This window comes from Anolis carolinensis, unplaced genomic scaffold, assembly GCF_035594765.1.
Source record: "Anolis carolinensis isolate JA03-04 unplaced genomic scaffold, rAnoCar3.1.pri scaffold_11, whole genome shotgun sequence".
In the NCBI taxonomy this organism is placed as follows: domain Eukaryota; kingdom Metazoa; phylum Chordata; class Lepidosauria; order Squamata; family Dactyloidae; genus Anolis; species Anolis carolinensis.
Window position 1 is genome coordinate 3,503,797 of NW_026943822.1, and position 18,795 is coordinate 3,522,591.

The 18,795-nt window shown below is 42.6% G+C and overlaps 1 protein-coding gene across 1 annotated transcript in view; it reads right to left on the bottom strand.

Annotated features, from left to right (window-relative positions):
- Positions 1 to 1,958: 1,958 nt before the first annotated feature.
- The window catches only part of klhl25 (kelch like family member 25), a 30,479-nt gene continuing 13,642 nt past the window's right edge, over positions 1,959 to 18,795 (bottom strand). Inside the window, exons 2-3 of the mRNA XM_003229423.4 lie at positions 14,144 to 15,974; positions 1,959 to 2,445 (exon numbers count right to left, since the gene is read on the bottom strand). Coding sequence (XP_003229471.1) covers positions 14,188 to 15,957 — 1,770 coding nt within the window. The 5' untranslated portion in view covers positions 15,958 to 15,974 and the 3' untranslated portion in view covers positions 1,959 to 2,445; positions 14,144 to 14,187. The remainder of the gene's footprint in view (positions 2,446 to 14,143; positions 15,975 to 18,795) is intronic.

Consider the following 18,795-nt stretch of genomic DNA (forward strand, 5'->3'; position numbering starts at 1 on the left):
GGCAGTGACAGACTTTATATTTCTAGGTGCGAAGATCACTGCAGCCAGGAAATCAGAAGACGTCTCCTTCTTGGGAGGAGAGCAATGGCCAACCTTGACAAAATAGTGAAGAGCAGAGACATCACACTGGCCACGAAGGTCCGCCTAGTCAAAGCAATGGTATTCCCCATAGTAACCTATGGATGCGAGAGCTGGACCATAAGGAAGGCTGGACCATAAGGAAGATAGATGCTTTTGAACTCTGGTGCTGGAGGAAAATCCTGAGAGTGCCTTGGACCTTGGCAAGAAGATCCAACCAGTCCATCCTCCAGGAAATAATGCCCAATGGCTGCTCACTGGAGGGAAGGATATTGGAGGCAAAGTTGAAGTATTTTGGCCACATCATGAGGAGACAGGAAAGCTTGGAGAAGATCATGATGCTGGGGAAAATGGAAGGAAAAAGGAAGAGAGGCCGACCAAGGGTGAGATGGATGGACGGTATCCTTGAAGTGACTGGGTTGACCTTGAAGGAACTGGGGGCGGTGACGGCCAACAGGGAGCTCTGGCCTGGACTGGACAAAGAGTCGGAGACGATTGAACGAGTGAGACGAGGAGCTCACAGACCTACACCACACCAAGAAATTGTTTCACTCTCCCTTCCAATCCTCCCTTTCTACCTTCTCCTTTTCTTCTCTCTCTTTTTCTTTCCTTCCTTCCTTCTTTCTTTTCCTTCCATTCCTCTTTTGCATACTTCTTTTCCTCTTTCTTCCTCCCTGTTCCATCCTTCCTTTTCTTCCTCCTGCCTTCTTTTTCCTCCCTGCCTGTGCTCCTCCCTCCTTCCCTTTCTTCATTTCCTCCCTTTTTCCTACCCTCTTTTCCCCCCACTCCACCACTTCCCTTTCTTTCTTCCCTGTGAAGGGAAGTCATAGGGAAGAGGGAGCAAGCTTGTTTTCTGCTGCCCTGCAGACTAGGACACGGAACAATGGCTTCAAACTACAGGAAAGGAGATCCCACCTGAACATCAGGAAGAACTTCCTCACTGTGAGAAAGGCTGTTCGACAGTGGAACTCTCTCCCCGGGGCCGTGGTGGAGGCTCCTTCCTTGGAGGCTTTTAAGCAGAGGCTGGATGGCCATCTGTCGGGGGTGCTTTGAATGCGATTTCCTGCTTCTTAGCAGGGGGTTGGACTAGATGGCCCATGTGGTCTCTTCCAACTCTACTATTCTATGATTCTATGATTCCCCCTTTCCTCCCTCCCCCTCTCCTCCTCTCCCTCTGTCTCCCTCCCTCTTCCTCTTTTCCCTTTCTCCCTTTTTGCTGAGGCAACTGGGATGTTGGGAGGGGAGAGGCTGATTACCCATGAAAGGCATGACAAGCCTCCTGCCTGCTGCTTCTCCTCCTCCTCTCATTCCCTGCAGCACCTGGAAGCAGCAGGGCCTTGGTGTTCATTTTTAGGCCTGTTCCTGGGGTTATTTGGGGTGCTGATTCAGAACATTGCATTGGATAGACCACATCAGCTCTAGTTTCTGATACAGAACATATGCCGCCCAGTAGTCACCATCTGCTCGCCCACAGAAAATAATATCTAATAATCTAGAGCTGATGTGGTCTATTATTTATTTATTTACAGTATTTATATTCCGCCCTTCTTTCTCACCCTGAAGGGGACTCAGGACAGATCACATTATGTACATATAGGGCAAACATTCAATGCCATATACACATAGAACAGAGACAGACGCAGAGGCAATTTAACCTTCTCCTGAGGGGATGTTCGATGCAATGTTCTGAATCAGCACCCCAAATAACCAAACCAAATCTAAAGTTGCCAAAAACTGATTTGTAGCCCTGGCTTTTTGGAAAGGAGAGGACAGGGATGAGGCGGTGGCAGCCCAGATGGGATGGTCCCTCTTCCTTTCTCTTGTTAAGCAGGTCTGGTATATCGGGTGCATTTCAGAAAGAAAACTCATTTGAAGCTGCCAACTGTCTAGTGCATTTTTTAATTAAAATAGTCAGATCTCCAGGAACATCAAAGTACAAACAGAAGAATGTGCTTCAAAAATGCCTCAGCGTTATTCCAGCCCTTCAGAGACATCTGTGCTTCATTCACATGGCAGAAGAGAGGCTTCAGGTTCTTCAATGTTTTACACATTTGTGGGGAAATGGTAAGTCTTTGAGGTCTTTTGGCTCTTAAATGGGCTCTCTTCTAACTCTGGTACCAACGTGGTGCCCATACAGTGCTTGCATAACCACCTCGAGAGGACACGTCCAGTTCCCTCTTCCTGGGAGAAGACTCCGTGTCCTCATCCAGCTTCTTCACACAGCTTAGATCATCCTGACATCTATCCCCACACTGGTGCAAGGAGAACCACCAACTGGGGAATGTGGGAGATGGTATAGTAAAGCCAGTACCTTCCAGTTGTTTGTGCAGGTTCCTACATCTGTACCGACATATGGGTGCCACATCTCTGGAAAGAGAAGAAAAGAGAGAAGCAAGCTCAATAATGACCCCATTGACATGTGCCTTCCTGAAGATACGGAGGACCGGGAGTGGAATTTTGCTAGCTTGTGTTAATAACTCTGGCCATCATGACCACACCGTATGCCTCTCTTTTTGACTAATATAAATTATAATAGTCTCTGAAAATGTTTCTTTTTGGGACTGCAACCGCCAGAGACATCAGAGACATTGCTCTTTGAAAACTTTTCCAAACTTCAAATGACAACTTATTTTTAAAAATACCATATATACTCGAGTATAAGCCGATCCGAATATAATAATAATAATAATAATAATAATAATAATAATAATAATAAATTTATTCTTATATCCCGCCCCATCTCCCCGAGGGGATTCGGGGCGGCTCACAACAATAATAAAAACAGTGACAAATTATACATTGTAATTACACATATAAGCTGAGGTACCTAATTTTACCACAGAAAACGGAAAATATTGACTCCAGTATAAGCCAAGAGTGGTAGATTTCAGAAATAAAAATATATATCAATAAAATTACACTAATTGAGGCATCAGAAGGTGAAATGTTTTTGAATATTTCCATAAAACTAATTTAAGATAAAGCTTTCCAACTTTGATTAAATCATCATTCTCATCTTCAATGTAAATGTGCTTATGTATCCTTTTAATAATAATCAGGTAAAATAATAAATGTAATAATAACAATACTATCAGAGTGAAATAATAAATGTATTAATAGTGATAAAAATAGAGTAAAATAATAAATGTAATAATACCAATAATAATAAATGTAACATATATATTTGAGTATAAGCCAACATGAAGTTTCAAATTTAAGATAAGACTGTACAACTCTGATCAAATTATTATTCTTATCTTTTTCAATGTAAATGTGCTTATGTATCCTTTTAATAATAATAGAGTAAAATAATACATGTAATAACAATAATAATAAATATAGGAAAATAATACATGTAATAATAAATAGAGTAAAATAATAAATGCAATAATAATAATAAAATAGAGTAAAATAAATGTAATAGCAGCAACAATAATAGAGAAAAATAATACATGTAATAATAATAATAAATACAGGAAAATAATACATGTAATAATAATAATAATAATAATAATAATAATAACAACTTTATTTTTATACCCCGCCCCATCTCCCCGAAGGGACTCGGGGCGGCTTACATGGGACCTAGCCCGATAAAACAATCAATATCAGTAACACGACTATAAAACAATTATACCAGTAAAACATCAATAGCAATAAAACAACAGTTAATAAATAGATTACAATAATAAATACAATAATAATAATAAGACCAGAGTGAAATAATAAATGTAATAGAGAAAAATAAGAAATGTAATAATACCAATAATAATAGAGAAAAATAATAAATGTACCATATATTCTCGAGTATAAACTGACCCAAATATAAACCAACCAGGACCCTCACCCGAGTATAAGCCGAGGGGGGCTTTTTCAGTCTTAAAAACAGGGCTGAAAAACTAGGCTTATACTCGAGTATATACAGTAACTTCTGCACCATCTGTAGTTTTTGAATCCTGCTGAGGTTTTGGGCCTGGCTGGCTTGCATAAGCAGCTGATCTCCCAAAAGCACCCGCCTCTGCCTGGCTTGGCTGGATAAACTGGCTTCTGAGACACAGAGCAGCTTGGCAGGTGCGGCTTTGCGGCTGTAGCCACCCTTTCCTCCCACCCAGGTTGCACTCTGGATGCAAAGGACAAGCTACTCCAAACCTGACAATTTGGGCGCTCATTCTGCTCCCTGGATTCAAACCTGCGACCTTTTGATTTGCAAGTTCAGCAGCTTAGAGGTTTAACACACTGTGCAACTGGTGGCTCTCCAGTAACAACATCTCTATATATAAAAGGGTAATGAAATTTCGGCCTAGGACAAAACAACAAAACTACACATCCCAGAAACACTAAACTTGGCAGCACAACCCCTCATCCATGCCTCTACGTTCATACAACAAAAAGCTCCAGCTACTCCAGAAAACGGCCAGGCTTTGAGGCTGGAAGGCTATTCACTGCTATTCCACCTGGCCAACAAAGGATTCCCATAAGCCACAGCAATGCGTGGCCGGGCAAAGCTAGTCTCTATATATAAAAGGGTAATGAAATTTCGGCCTAGGACAAAACAACAAAACTACACATCCCAGAAACACTAAATTTGGCAGCACAACCCCTCATCCATGCCTCTACGTTCATACAACAAAAAGAAAAGAAAAAGCAAGTCCTAATTAGAGGGAGAGGAATAATAGTTTTTGTCCAATTGCTGCCAGTTAGAAGGCTACGCTCCATCAGGGAAAAACCTTTACCCTTTACCTTAACTACCAGCAATACCTCAATACTTTATTTTCCATACCACCATACTTCGCCACAGCAATGCGTGGCCGGGCACAGCTAGTAGTACTATATAATACTAATATTGTGCTGTGGCAATAATATATTGTATATACAGTAGAGTCTCACTTATCCAAGCTAAAGGGGCTGGCAGAACCTTGGATAAGTGATTATCTTGGATAATAAGGAGGGATTAAGGAAAAGCCTATTAAATGTCAAATTACTGTATATACTTGAGTATAAGCCTAGTTTTTCAGCCCTTTTTCAGGGCTGAAAAAGCTCCCCTCAGCTTATACTCGAGTAAGGATCCTGGCTGGCTTATCTTCGGGTCGGCTTATACTCAAGTATATAGGTAATCAGACTTAGACCGTCTTATCTTATTAAAGTCTTATTATTATCATAAATTACAATTTTATGTAAACATTCAAAAACATTTGAGCACCAAAACATCATGTTATACAACAAGCGAATATCTTGGATAATAAGGAGGGATTAAGGAAAAGCCTATTAAACATCAAAATAGGTTATGATTTTACAAATTAAGCACCAAAACATCATGATATACAACAAATTTGACAGAAAAAAGTAGTTCAATATTCAGAAATGTTATGCTGTAATTACTGTATTTATGAATTTAGCACCAAAATATCACTATATACAATGTTCCCTCACTATTTCGCGGTTCACTTTTCACAGATTCGCTGTTTTGTGGTTTTTCAATAAACTCTAAAAGACTATTATAAATCATAAAAAATTACAATTTACAGCCCAAGGAAGGGAGGAAGGAGAAGCCAAGGGGAGAGAAAAGGAGCCCAAGCGGCAACGGGAGGAGAAGGGGGTGATTTATCAACACACGATTGGTTGATAAAGACTTAAAATAGTGCATAACTACTAAAATAATGTATAAGTATTAAAATAAATATAGTGTCCCTACTTCGCGGATTTTCACTTATTGCGGGTGGTCCTGGAACCTAACCCCAGTGATAAGTGAGGGAACACTGTATTGAAAATATTGACTACAAAAATGCCTTGGATAAGCGAGTCTTGGATAAGTGAGACTCTCGTGTACATATAATATTGACAAAAACATCATAATGTAATGCAGTATAATAAAGTATAATAATACAGTAGAGTCTCGCTTATCCAACATGAACAGGCTGGCAGAATGTTGGATAAGTGAATATGTTGGATAATAAGGAGGGATCAACGAAAAGCCTATTAAACATCAAATTAGGTTATGATTTTACAAATTAAGCACCCAAACATCATGTTATCCAACAAATTTGACAGAAAAAGTAGTTCAATATGCAGTAATGCTATGTAGTAATTACTGTACAAATTTAGCACCAAAATATTACGATGCATTGAAAACATTGACTACAAAAATTCGTTGGATAATCCAGAACGTTGGATAAGCGAGTGTTGGATAAGTGAGACTCTACTGTACTAAAATAATGTATAAGTATTAAAATAAATATAGTGTCCCTACTTCGCGGATTTTCACTTATTGCGGGTGGTCCTGGAACCTAACCCCAGCGATAAGTGAGGGAACAGTGTATTGAAAACATTGACTACAAAAATGCCTTGGATAAGCGAGTCTTGGATAAGTGAGACTCTACTGTACATATAATATTGACAATAACATTATAATGTAATGCAATATAATACAGTATAATAATGTTAATTATATATTAAATGTAATATCTATATATATAAAGAATAATGGTGTCGCTCCACCGGGCAAAACAACAAAACTAAAGGCCCCCCAACCTAGAAAATTGACAACACAACCCCTCATCCACGTCTCTACGTTCTTACGCTCAACAAAGGACCCCCCCCCCCCAAACAGGGAAACACCCACTCTTTGAAGGCCCAAACCCATTTCATCTCAAAACACAAAATAAAGAGCAACACTCTGAAAACAAAGGAATTCCATCCAGGAAACAATCAGAACCACCTAACACCTCCCAACAAAGGATCCCCCCCCCCCCTCTAAGACACGGAACCACCTAAAAAAAGCCACAGCAACGCCTGGCCGGGCACAGCTAGTTACTAATAATATTGCAATATAGTGGTATAATACAATATAGTAATATATATTGGGCTATGCTAATGATATAATATATTGTATGTACATGTAATTTGTAAAGCCGCTCTGCGTCCCCTTCGGGATGAGAGAGGGTGGGGTATAAATGTAGTAAATAAATAAGTAAGTAAGTAAATAAAGGTAGGATACACTGGCTGCAAAGCAGGATCCCTTCCGCATAGTGTAAACATCTGCAGGCAATGATATGCCAAAGCAGCTGTATACAGGCCCATGCAGAACAACAGCATTGTGCAAATGGTACTGTTGTGCAAAGTGCGGTGTGTAATGGGACAACTCTGCTCCCATGGCTGTCAGCAGAATATATTCATTACGCAATGCTGAGATAGTCACTCCACATGCATAGCACTACTTCCACATGCATGGATTCCGGCCATATACTGAAGGGTTATTTTTCTTTTCTTTTTTGAGGTTAAGAGACTTCTATTACAGAGTCAAGGATGTGGAATCAGAGTACAAGCTCAGACAGTCCTGGAGAGCATGAGTAAACCAACAATATTACTATCAGAGGAGATGAAAAAAAAAATTCTGCAAGGAGGAGATAGAATGTAGGCAGTGAGCAAATTGCCTGGCACGATAATGGCAGGTATCAGAGATGTGCCAAGTTTGCTGGAAACGGCTTCACATCTATCTCTGGATCCATTTCTATCACATTTGATGGCCAGCAGCTTTTCAAACCACATCATGGTCACGGACTCACTGGGGCGGAGGCTTCTATCAATTATTGTAATTGAGCTGTCTGAACTCCTCGAGGGCTAATGGTGGTTTGTAATGCACTTATCCATAATGCTATAGGTGGGTGCCCAATGAGAATGAATTCGAGTTGTGGCAAGGGGAAAAAAAGGAAGAGATGGTCTAGTATTCTGTTGGTGGCCTATTCATGTGTACATTTCCCGTTTCTCCGCCTACTTCCCCAGCAAAGATTGGTAATACCTTTCTCTTTCCACATTGCCCAAAGCCAGCCTCTGAAGCCATTCTGTATCTAGCGTGAAGCAAATAGGAACGGAAAAAGGGCCGGGCTGTGGCGCAGCTGGCTAGTAACCAGCTGCAATAAATCACTACTGACCCAGAGGTCATGAGTTCGAAGCCCGGGTCGGGTTAAGCCCCCGACCATTAAATAGCCCGGCTTGCTGTTGACCTATGCAGCCCCGAAAGAGAGTTGCATCTGTCAAGTAGGGAAATTTAGGTACACTTTATGCGGGAGGCTAATTTAACTAATTTACAACATCATAAAACTGCCAGGAAAACACGAGGAATGGAATGAGGAAGTACAGCCACTAGTGGACAGTGAAGCAACAGCTCCCCCTGTGGCCGGAATCGTGAAGCTGGGAAATAAAAGTTAAATGCCTCTGTGTCTGTCTATATATGTTGTTTGTCTGTTGGCATTGAATGTTTGCTGTATATGTGTTCATTGTAATCCGTCCTGAGTCCCCTTTGGGGTGAGAAGGGTGGAATAGAAATACTGTAAATAAATAAATAATAAATAAAAATGTCTGGCTATGTTTATGTTCCCAGACGCAAAACGATGACAAAAGTTTTTAGATTCACCACACACCCTTGCAGATCTCAGCATTGATGCCATCATGTCATGTCTTGCTATAGAGACTTTGATCCTGTGGAAGGGGACTTCAAAGAATATATGGTATGTAAGGCTCAGCGTGGTGTAGATCCACATGCAGAACTTCTACACCAGTGGTTCCCAAACTTATTTGGCTTACCGCCCCCTTTCCAGAAAAAATATTACTCGCCGCCCCCTGGAAACGGGGCGTGGCTTAGAAGGGTGGGCGGGGCTGAGCCTTTCCCTTAATCCAAGATGCAGGGCTGGGAGGGGGAGGTGGGCGGGGCCACAAATGGGCAGCCAGGACTGGGATGGGCAGAGTTACGAGCTCTGAGGCAGGGCTGAGCTTCTATCCCTGTCCTGCGGCGCCTGCCAGGACAAAGGGGGCGGGGCTAGAGGACGGGGCGGGGCCTCTTACCAAGTGCCTGACAGGGCTGAACCCCTATACCCTGCCCCCGTGTTCTAACAAGCACCTCTTGGGAAGAGGCCCTGCCCCCAGCCCCACCCTTTAGTCCTAAAAGGACTCTCAAGAGAGGTAGAGGCTCAGCCCTGTCTCAGGCTCTTGGAAGGAGGCCCCGCCCCCTTCCCTAGCCCCGCCCTTTAGTCCTAAAAGGCCTCTCAGGAGAGGTATAGAGGCTCAGCCCTGTCTCGGGCTCTTGGAAGGAGGCCCCGCCCCCTTCCCTAGCTCCACCCTCTGTGTCCCAACAAGCACCTCAAGAGAAGTATAGATTCTCAGCCCTGTCTCAGGCTCTTGGGAAGAAGCCACTCCCACTCCTCTAGCTACACCCCATGTCCTAACAGGCGCCTCAGATGCTCAGCCCTGTCCCCGGCACTTGGGAAGAGGCCCTGCCCCTCCCCTGGCCCTGCCCCCATGTACTAATAGGTGCCATCACCGCCCCCCTGGATCACTGCAGCGTCCACCAGGGGGCGGTAGCGCCCACCTTGGGAATCACCGTTCTACACTATGCTGAGCAATACAAGATTTTTGCTGTGAAGTTTGAAAGCAAGTTACAAGAACATAAAACCATCATTGCTGTTTTCCAGTGACCTTTGGGGTAAGGGTGAATGTATCCCCAAACCCCCGCTAAGGAAAGGGTGGGAGAATCAATGGTGAAGAATGCTAGAAGTTACACAGTCCAACAACACCTGGAGGGGCACAAGAATCCCACCCTTACCCTAAGGATGTGGTTCTCAACTTGTGGGTCTCCAGATGTTTTGGCCTTCAGCTCCAGCTCATAAACTGGATGAGATTTCTGGGAGTTGTAGGCCAAAACACCTGGGGACCCACAGGTTGAGAACCACTGCCCTAAGGGTTTCCTCTGAATGGTTGAGTGAGGCAAGTGCCTTAGAGAGGCAACACAAGGTTGTCAAGGAACTCTGAAGCAGCAGGAATGGTGGAGCTTTGCATTTTTTCATTGTAGTCAACATATGCAGTATTCTCATAAAAACCTAAGCTCTTGGCTAACTCTTTAAGCTGAAAGCATGAAATCTTGGAGGAAAAAATGGCTAATTATTGGGCATCATGTAACCAGCATTTAAATAAGGGCTTGCTTGCAGTTTTTAAATAGATATTGGCAAGATGTTGGAAGCCACAACTAGAAGAAGAAGGGAAATTATGGCCTGCAGCTTTTCCAGACATAGAGATGGGAAGGATGAGGATATCTCAGTTAAGTTTGTCACTAAACCAAAAGGAAGAAGGAAGTGACTCTGGAAATCGATGGCCACCACAAAGGCAAATAGTCCATTGAAGCAAGAGGCCTCCAGTGATACCAAATACAGTAGAGTCTCACTTATCCAACACTCGCTTATCCAACGTTCTGGATTATCCAACGCATTTTTGTAGTCAATGTGTTCAATATATCGTGAGATTTTGATGCTAAATTCATAAATACAGTAATTACTACATAGCATTACTGCATATTGAACTACTTTTTCTGCCAAATTTGTTGTCTAACATGATGTTTTGGTGCTTCATTTATAAAATCATAACCTAATTTGATGTTTAATAGGCTTTTCCTTAATGCCTCCTTATTATCCAACATATTTGCTTATCCAACATTCTGCCAGCCCGTTTATGTTGGATAAGTGAGACTCGACTGTATAATCTTATGCCTTGCTCTTGGTGTCTTCACTGCTTTTTCTGATTCTTTCCTCTCTTAATATCATTGTCTCATTTTCTGATGTCACAAAAAACGAGATGTCAGTTATCAGGCGATGGAATGGAGCCCAAAAGAGAGATGGAGAAGAAGACCTTAGAAAACTATGGATTACATGGTTCATTAAAAAAATCACCCTTGGATAAGGACCTAAGGGTGATCTTTTGAAAATGAATCATACTGAAGCCATATAGGTTTCTGGGCCTTTGTGGCCTTTGTGGTTGTTTTATAACAAGATGCTACAAGGGCCAAATTTGTATTGCTCTATGTGTCTACTAGTCAGGACACACCTCCCTTATCATTAAACTGGGCCTTCATATAGTCATTAAAGTAAGCCCAGACTGACTGTGAAACTAACACGATGTGTGAGATAATCTACTTGTAGTTTCAAGCTAATCAACAAAAACAACACACTTTTGAAAGAAAAACAGTTGTGAGGCCAAATTTGAAAACTGGTTTGGCTCCTTTCTCTTCTGATGTCATTGGATTGCTTTCTTTGATGTCCCAGAGAGAAACCTTTTATCCATTGGTGTTGCTGAGACTGAAACAAGTCTTCTTGTTTCTCTCGCAAGGTCAGCTTTCCCAGTGAAAAAACCATTCCAAGATCCAAATGGTTACCAATAGGTTTCCAGGCCCAATTCAAGGTGCAGGTTATCACATATAGAGCCGTAAACGATTCAGGACCCGCTTATCTCTGCGATCGCCTCCTCCCCTATGAACCCACAAGGACCTCGAGATCCTCCGCAGAGGCCCTTCTCTCGCTCCCACCTCCGTCTCAAGCGCGTCTGGTGGGGACGAGGGACAGGGCCTTCTCGGTGGTGGCCCCTCGGCTCTGGAACTCTCTCCCCAGGGAGATCAGACTGGCACCTTCATTGTCCACATTCCGTAAGGACCTAAAAACATGGATGTTCCAGGCTGTGGCGCAGCTGGCTAGTAACCAGCTGCTATAAATCACTACTGACCGAGAGGTCATGAGTTCGAAGCCCGGGTCGGGTTAAGCCTCCAACCATTAAAAAAAAAAATAGCCCCGGCTTGCTGTTGACCTAGCAGCCCCGAAAGACAGTTGCATCTGTCAAGTAGGGAAAATTTAGGTACGCTTTATGCGGGAGGCTAATTTAACTAATCTACAACACCATAAAACTGCTCACGAGGAAAAGAATGAGGAAGAACAGCCACCAATGGACGGTGAAGCAACAGCTCCCCTGTGGCCGGAATCGTGAAGCTGGAAAGATGTTAAAATGCCTCTGTGTCTGTCTAAAACTGAATGTTGTTTGTCTGTTGGCATTGAATGTTTGCCATATATGTGTTCATTGTAATCCGCCCCGAGTCCCCTTCGGGGTGAGAAAGAAGGGCGGAATACAAATACTGTAAATAAATAAATAAATGTTCCGATGTTTTTGAATGAACAATCCCGCCAGATACCCAGGTTGTTTAAAATGTCTTATTGCAGTTTATCACTACTCCTCATTTTTATAGGCCGTCAGTGTTTTAATAAAGCCGTCCCTTTGCCCTTTCCTGATCGCCTTTATACTATTTATGACAGGGGTCCTCAAACTTTTAAAACAGAGGGCCGGTCCACAATCCTTCAGACTATTGAGGGGCCGAATTATCATTTGGAAAAAAAAACGAACAAATTCCTATGCACACTGCACATATCTTATTTGTAGTGCAAAACAACAACAATGAAAGAACAATACAATATTTAAAAATGAAAACAATTGTAACCAACATAAACCTATCAGGTTTTCAATAGGAAGTGTGGGTCTGATTCTGGCAAATGAGATAGTCAGGTTAATTAGGATTGCTGTTGTTGTGTGTCTTCAAGTCATTTCAGACTCTGAGTGAGCCTAAGTCTAAAATTATTTATTCATTTACTACATTTATATCCCACCCTTCTCACCCCGAAGGGAACTCAGAGCAGCTGTATGTACATACATTATATTATATTATTAGCATAGCACAATATTAGCATTATATATTACTATATTGAACTATACCGCTATACTGTAATATTATATGTAATATATAACATATAATATTATTATATGGTATTATTATTAGTATTATATGATTAAAACTGATATAAAATATATTATAAATGAGGGCAGGGGCCAGGTATATGACCTTGGAGGGCCGCATCCGGCCCCAGGGCCTTAGTTTGGGGATACCTGATTTATGAGCCCTATCCAGAGTTTGTTTCTCTGTACATGTATTTTATGTCTAGGTTTTTAAAAGCATTTGATGTGTATTATTATTATTATTATTATTATTATTATTATTATTATTATTATTATTAAATACATTTATATCCCGCCCTTCTCACCCCGAAGGGGACTCAGAGCAGCTTACAAATAAAATTTACATACAATATTATATTATTAGCATAGCACAATAAGCTGACCCAAATATAAGCCAACCTGGACCCTCACCCGAGTATAAGCCGAGGGGGGCTTTTTCAGTCTTAAAAAAAGGGCTGAAAAACTAGGCTTATACTCGAGTTATAAGTAGTAGAAGTAATAGTAGTAGTAGTTATTATTATTATATGACACAGCAAACAAGATAGATATGCTGGATTTCGTTTCACAAAATCACAAGTCGAACACTTCCCAAGTGTCTAGGACTGTGTGATGTCTTTTCGGATGATGCCTCCTCTCTTCAAGAATCTTGCTAAGCTACTTCATCTGAATAGCAGAAGCCTGGCATTCAAAGTTCTAGACTGTGGGTTATTTCGTAGAAAAATCCCCTTCAGAATATATTTTTATTTGTAAATGGAAGGCACCATTGGAGCTAATCAAACCAAAAGGCCAGAAGGAAGCAGGGAGTCGAGCAAATGTAAGCCGAAGCTCATTTTTATGGGTCACTGGTCAGTTAAGGTACAGAAAACCAGGGCAGAGAGATGTGCTTGGAGAGATTAGCTGGGTTTTTATGCTAAAGCTGTTAATCACACTTAATCCACAGAATTACTGCCAGTGCAATAAATATGTGTCACAGGGCATTCCTGTCAGGGATTCAGAATTTATACTGCATGTTGTATACTGAAAGGTGTCTCAATAAAACGGGCACGGCAGGAAACAAGCCAACTTTTGTTTTCTTTCAGATCCTGCATTTTTTCCTGTAACTAATCAATGGTTCAAATAAGTAGCAGGCCTTTTTTTCCTACACATTTTTGAGCTTTGTGAATATTTTCATTTCAACGGCACTTGTTTTGAACACAGCCCTTTTTTAGTGCAAATTAATGGCTTTGTTGTATTTTTGGAACTTACTGCACTGATAAATTGAAGTACTTTTTTAGAGGAGGGAAAAACCCAAAGAATCAGAGGGAAAGTGAAATAGTTGTGGAACAATTAGCAAAAAGTGGCATAAAAATACAGATCTTCACAGGTTTCTCAGATTTTTCTCTATTTCTTAAGACGAGGAGGTCTCCACCTAAAAGGATTGTGCATGACAGTGGTGAATGCACCAACAGAATCCTCCCTTGAGGGACCTTACCTCCTTCAGCTCCTCAGTTGTCAACAAATACACACACAACCCTGTCAGGCCGGTAAGTGTTTCCATGTGCTTACGAAAGCTGTAGGGATGAGGGAGTAAGGTACAGTGGTGATACAGTTCCAGGTATCTGAGGTAGGGTCGTAACAGTCCAGTGTTTTGCATCTCTGCGTCCCAAAGTAACCGCCTACCACATAAAGCTTGTTCCCTGAAGCCAAAGCATGGCAGGACATCCGTTTGGCTGTCATGTCTCCGATCCGTGTCCACTGATCTGTTTCACAATCAAAACGGTAGGCAGAGGCTGCTGTGTACTCTGTGTCTCCACCCATGATAAAAATCTGGCTGCCTAGAACAGCAGCTGCCGTGTAGCGCCATGGCTGGGGACACTGGGCTTTGATGGTCCACCGGTTATCTGATGGATCGTAGCACTGGACTTTGGACACCATATCCCGGTGAATGCTGGTTCCCCCAAAGACGTAGAGCTTCAGCCTCGCACTTACAACTGCGGCGTTGCTGACGCCATCCCGCAGAGGGGCCACCATGGTCCATTTGTTGACAACTGGATCGTACTTCTCCACCTGCTTCAATGAAACAGAGGGAGAGGCCGGAAAGACCCCGGCCACGGCAGTGTGCCCACCAACTACATAGAGGCAGTTTTCCAGTTCGGCTGAGCCATGCCCAAACCGGGCTATAAGCATGGGGGCAGCTTTGGACCACTCCTCGTTAACTGTGTCATAAACCCAGACGTCCTTGGACACCCCATTTTCTGAGCCTCTCCCTCCAGTAATGTAGACTTTGCAACCAATGGCACATGCACTGAACTCCTTTCTGGGGCTAGGCAGGTCTGCTTTGGGGATGATCTCTTTTGCCTTGTGGTCTACCTGATAAACTTTGTCACACATGAACGTCTGTCCCCCTAAAATGAGCAAGGTATGCCCAGCTTTGCGAGGCTTGGCACAAGGACTCATGACCACCCCGTCATTCTGTAGGATTTTCTTTTTGCACCAAAGCGCCTCGTCCATGATCTGCTTGTTTTGATCCTCGGCAGTGATGAGCTCCTCATAGGTCATGGCTTCCTTGAGGCATTCAGAAGGCAGCAAGGCCAGGCGCACATTCTTCAACAGCTCTGGAAGAAAAGTCTTTCGCTTCTCCAAATCGTATTTGACCCACTGGATGACTGCCTTGAAGACCTTCTCCTCATCCTCAATCTCCAACTCATCGCTGGAAATTAAGTCCACCAGGGTATCCTTGGAGAGACTGTTGAATTCTTCACTCCTATGGACTGTCTCAAAGTTGACCAGGCACATCCTCCAAGACAGCTCATAGAGCCTCTTGCACTGGTGAGCATCAGAAAGGACCATCATGCCTAAGCAGTTGGAAGGGTATAAGTTCTTCTCCAGGAACTCTGCAGCTGCGTCACGGACGTCATGGAACTGCAACATATCACCAGCTTCAAGGAGAGACTCAGCATTCTCCTCATTGATGATGATCTTGGATGAGTAAGCATAGTCGAGTAGCAACTCCAACACTTCTGGGTGTAAGCTGTCGTGGAAATTCACTTCGTCTCCAAGGCTCTCCCGAAGGCCGTTGCTGAACATGGCTTCAAAGTATCTACTGGAGGCAGCAAGGACAGCTCGGTGACAGGGAAAGGACTTGTTCCCAGCCCAGAGGGTGACATCAGTGAAGGTGCAATGCTTTCTCATGGTGTTGAGATGTGAGAGGACACAATCTGGGTGGGAAGCTTTATGGAACAGCAGGATGTTCATAGAACCAGTACTGGTCCGGGATTTACGGTTCTCATGGACGCTGACTGACATGATGACCGGACAGCGATCTGTAGAGAGATGAACAAGAGCAAATAAAGTGTCCTGAACTTCAGGTAATAAAATCTCTGAGAAATCTGGACAGAGTGGAAACCTAGTTTGCTTGCCCGCTCAAATAAGCCAAATAAGCATGCCCATTTTTGTGAAAGACAAAATCTTCCTGCAGGATAAATTCATGGAGAATAGGCTTTATTAGGGTTATCCAAAGCCAGTTATTGTGTACCCATTAGCATACGCAACAGGGGGAAACCCAATTTGAAATCTCATTTAGAAAGTTCATAGGGTGGTCTTGGCCTAGCCAAGGTCTTTTCGCTTTATAACATTCATTGGAAGGTTAGAGGAGAAAAGATACCGATGACACAACCCAGAGCTCTTTGGAAGAGAAGCAGGATAAGGAAGAAGCATGAGCCACAACAGAAGATGATTTTTTTCCTGATTCCCAGATGCTGAGGGCAAGCAACAGTGAAAATATTTTGATGTATTGGTAACAACAGGTCAGCTAAAAGAAAAGTGAAAGTAGGATGCTAGACTAAATGAAGACTGAATTTTATAATCATAGAAGGGAGAGAAAGCATATGAATTTACTTGAGTTTGTGTCCTATGGTCCCTTTTAATTTATACTAGCTTGGGTACCCAGCGATGCTAGTTATTTGAATAGGACCTTGTTTGCTTTTGGATGTTAGGTAATATCGGTTTGGCCGTATGTTACGCTGTTTCTTAGAAAAAAAACCTCAGTCTTTGCTTTTGTTTTTTATGTTTTTTGTTGTCATTATGACTGTCGTGTCATTCAAATGTCTTAGTTATCGCCTTTCTCCTTTCCCAGCTACTCTCCAAACATATTTTCCTCCCCATTACTTCTTACCCTTCTCCCTTCCCCAACCCAACATTCGCTTCGTGCCTTTCTCTTCTTCTGTTGCTCTTTTAATCTATTTCCATCTTCTCCCTTTCCATTTGCTCAGCTTCTCTACCTCCTTCTCCCCACATACTCCAATTCTGCTGACAACATGTGTCTTCTTCCTCCTTCCCTATTAATTCTTTTTCTCTAGTTCCATCGATATTAGCACACTCCTGGAGAGACATTACAGTGAGCATGACCATCTATGGGCGACCTGTTGTCGGCAATAACTTCTGCCTTTCTATAGCAAGTCAATTACTCTCATTAAAAACACAGGGTGAGCTTTTGGACTAAGGTAGCATCAGCGTGTGAGAATGTAGGCATTGTGCCCAGTACGCATTTTGTCCTTCTTCATTTGTAGTTATTGTAGACATTTAAAGCTCCAGATGAGCATTTAGAATGACAGTGTAGGCATCCAAAGAAAAGGGTCGGGCAAAGCGACCAATGCAGCAAACTCAAGAGTTCCAGAAATGAATGCTTTCCAGTGTCTGACTCTCTGCAATGCGTCCTTACTTCCTCCTCTAGACCATTCAGACGAATCCTGGCTTTGTTTTGCTGTGAATACCAACGTTGCTTCCAGTCTCCTGCTGACTAGAATCTAGCTTAAAGGAACAGTTTCCTTTGCCTTCCAACATACTTTTGGTTGAACATACAATAGGGATGAGTGAATGCTACAAAGCTGGAAGCCCACATGAATAATTGAGGGCTGCCTTCCGTGGTTCATATTCACAGGCAAGCAGTAAGTAAAGGCTTTGAGATGAGCTGCTGGGAAAAAAATAATAAACTGAGTGCCTTAGCATGTTGCTGGGAACGGAAATAGATTTTAAAAACCCAGGCAAGTTTCAAGAGGCGCTTTGGTGGGGGTTCAAGCAGTAATGTAGGATATAAATCAAAAACACTCCTGAAGTTTTTCCACTACTGCATGTTTTGGTTCACAAGGAATAATTAGCAAGATAGAGAATAAATGCAGCGTTCACTGCAAATGAGCAACAGGAATGGATACAAGACCAGTCAAATCTAAAATCAAAGCTGTAATTAGCATTTCCCTCAAGGAGATTATCTTTAGGAAGAACGTTGGCTTATGCACACTGATCTCCGGGCACTGAAATTACTACACACTCACCGATTTTCATTGGCTTCATTTATCCCACTTATTTCCCCTCCTTTCTAAAGAATTATATAGCTAAAAGGTAAAGGTAAAGGTTTTCCCCTGATATTAAGTCTAGTTGTGTCCGACTCTGGGGATTGGTGCTCATCTCCCTTTCTAAGCCGAAGAGCCAGCATTGTCCGTAGACACCTCCAAGGTCATGACTGCATGGAACGCCATTACCTTCCTGCCGGAGCGGTACCTATTGACCTACTCACATTTGCATGTTTTCGAACTGCTAAGTTAGCAGAAGCTGGGGCTAACAGCGGGCGCTCACTACGCTCCCCGGATTTGAACCTGATTTGTCTGGTGGAAAAGTTCAACATGGATCACTCCTTGTTATGTCTTTGGCCATGGCAATATGCTTCAATCAGTTATTTTGATTTCAGTCCGCAAGTTCAGCAGCTCAGTGCTTTAACACACTGCGCCACTGGGGCAGTAGTATATAGCTACTTTGCCTTAAAATCAGAGATGTGCAAAGTGCAACCCGTCAGATGTTGGACTGCAACTCCCATGGCTAGAAAATTCATCAGAAAAGACAGTAATGCATGGAATGGCAGAAGGCAGCCTGGTCCTTCTAGTATCTTCTAGTGAAGACTAATTAGGTTTAGGCCTTGGTGATAGACAGCGATCTCCTTGCCAAATGTTGACTCTAGGCATCCCCCTTCAACTGATATGATTCCACCTGCAGCTCCACGCGCAAGAGGTGGAAGTCTTTGGATTTTTCCTCATCTGCCCATGTGGCATTCAATCACTCCTCCACCTTGACAAGGGACAGCATGTTCTGTAA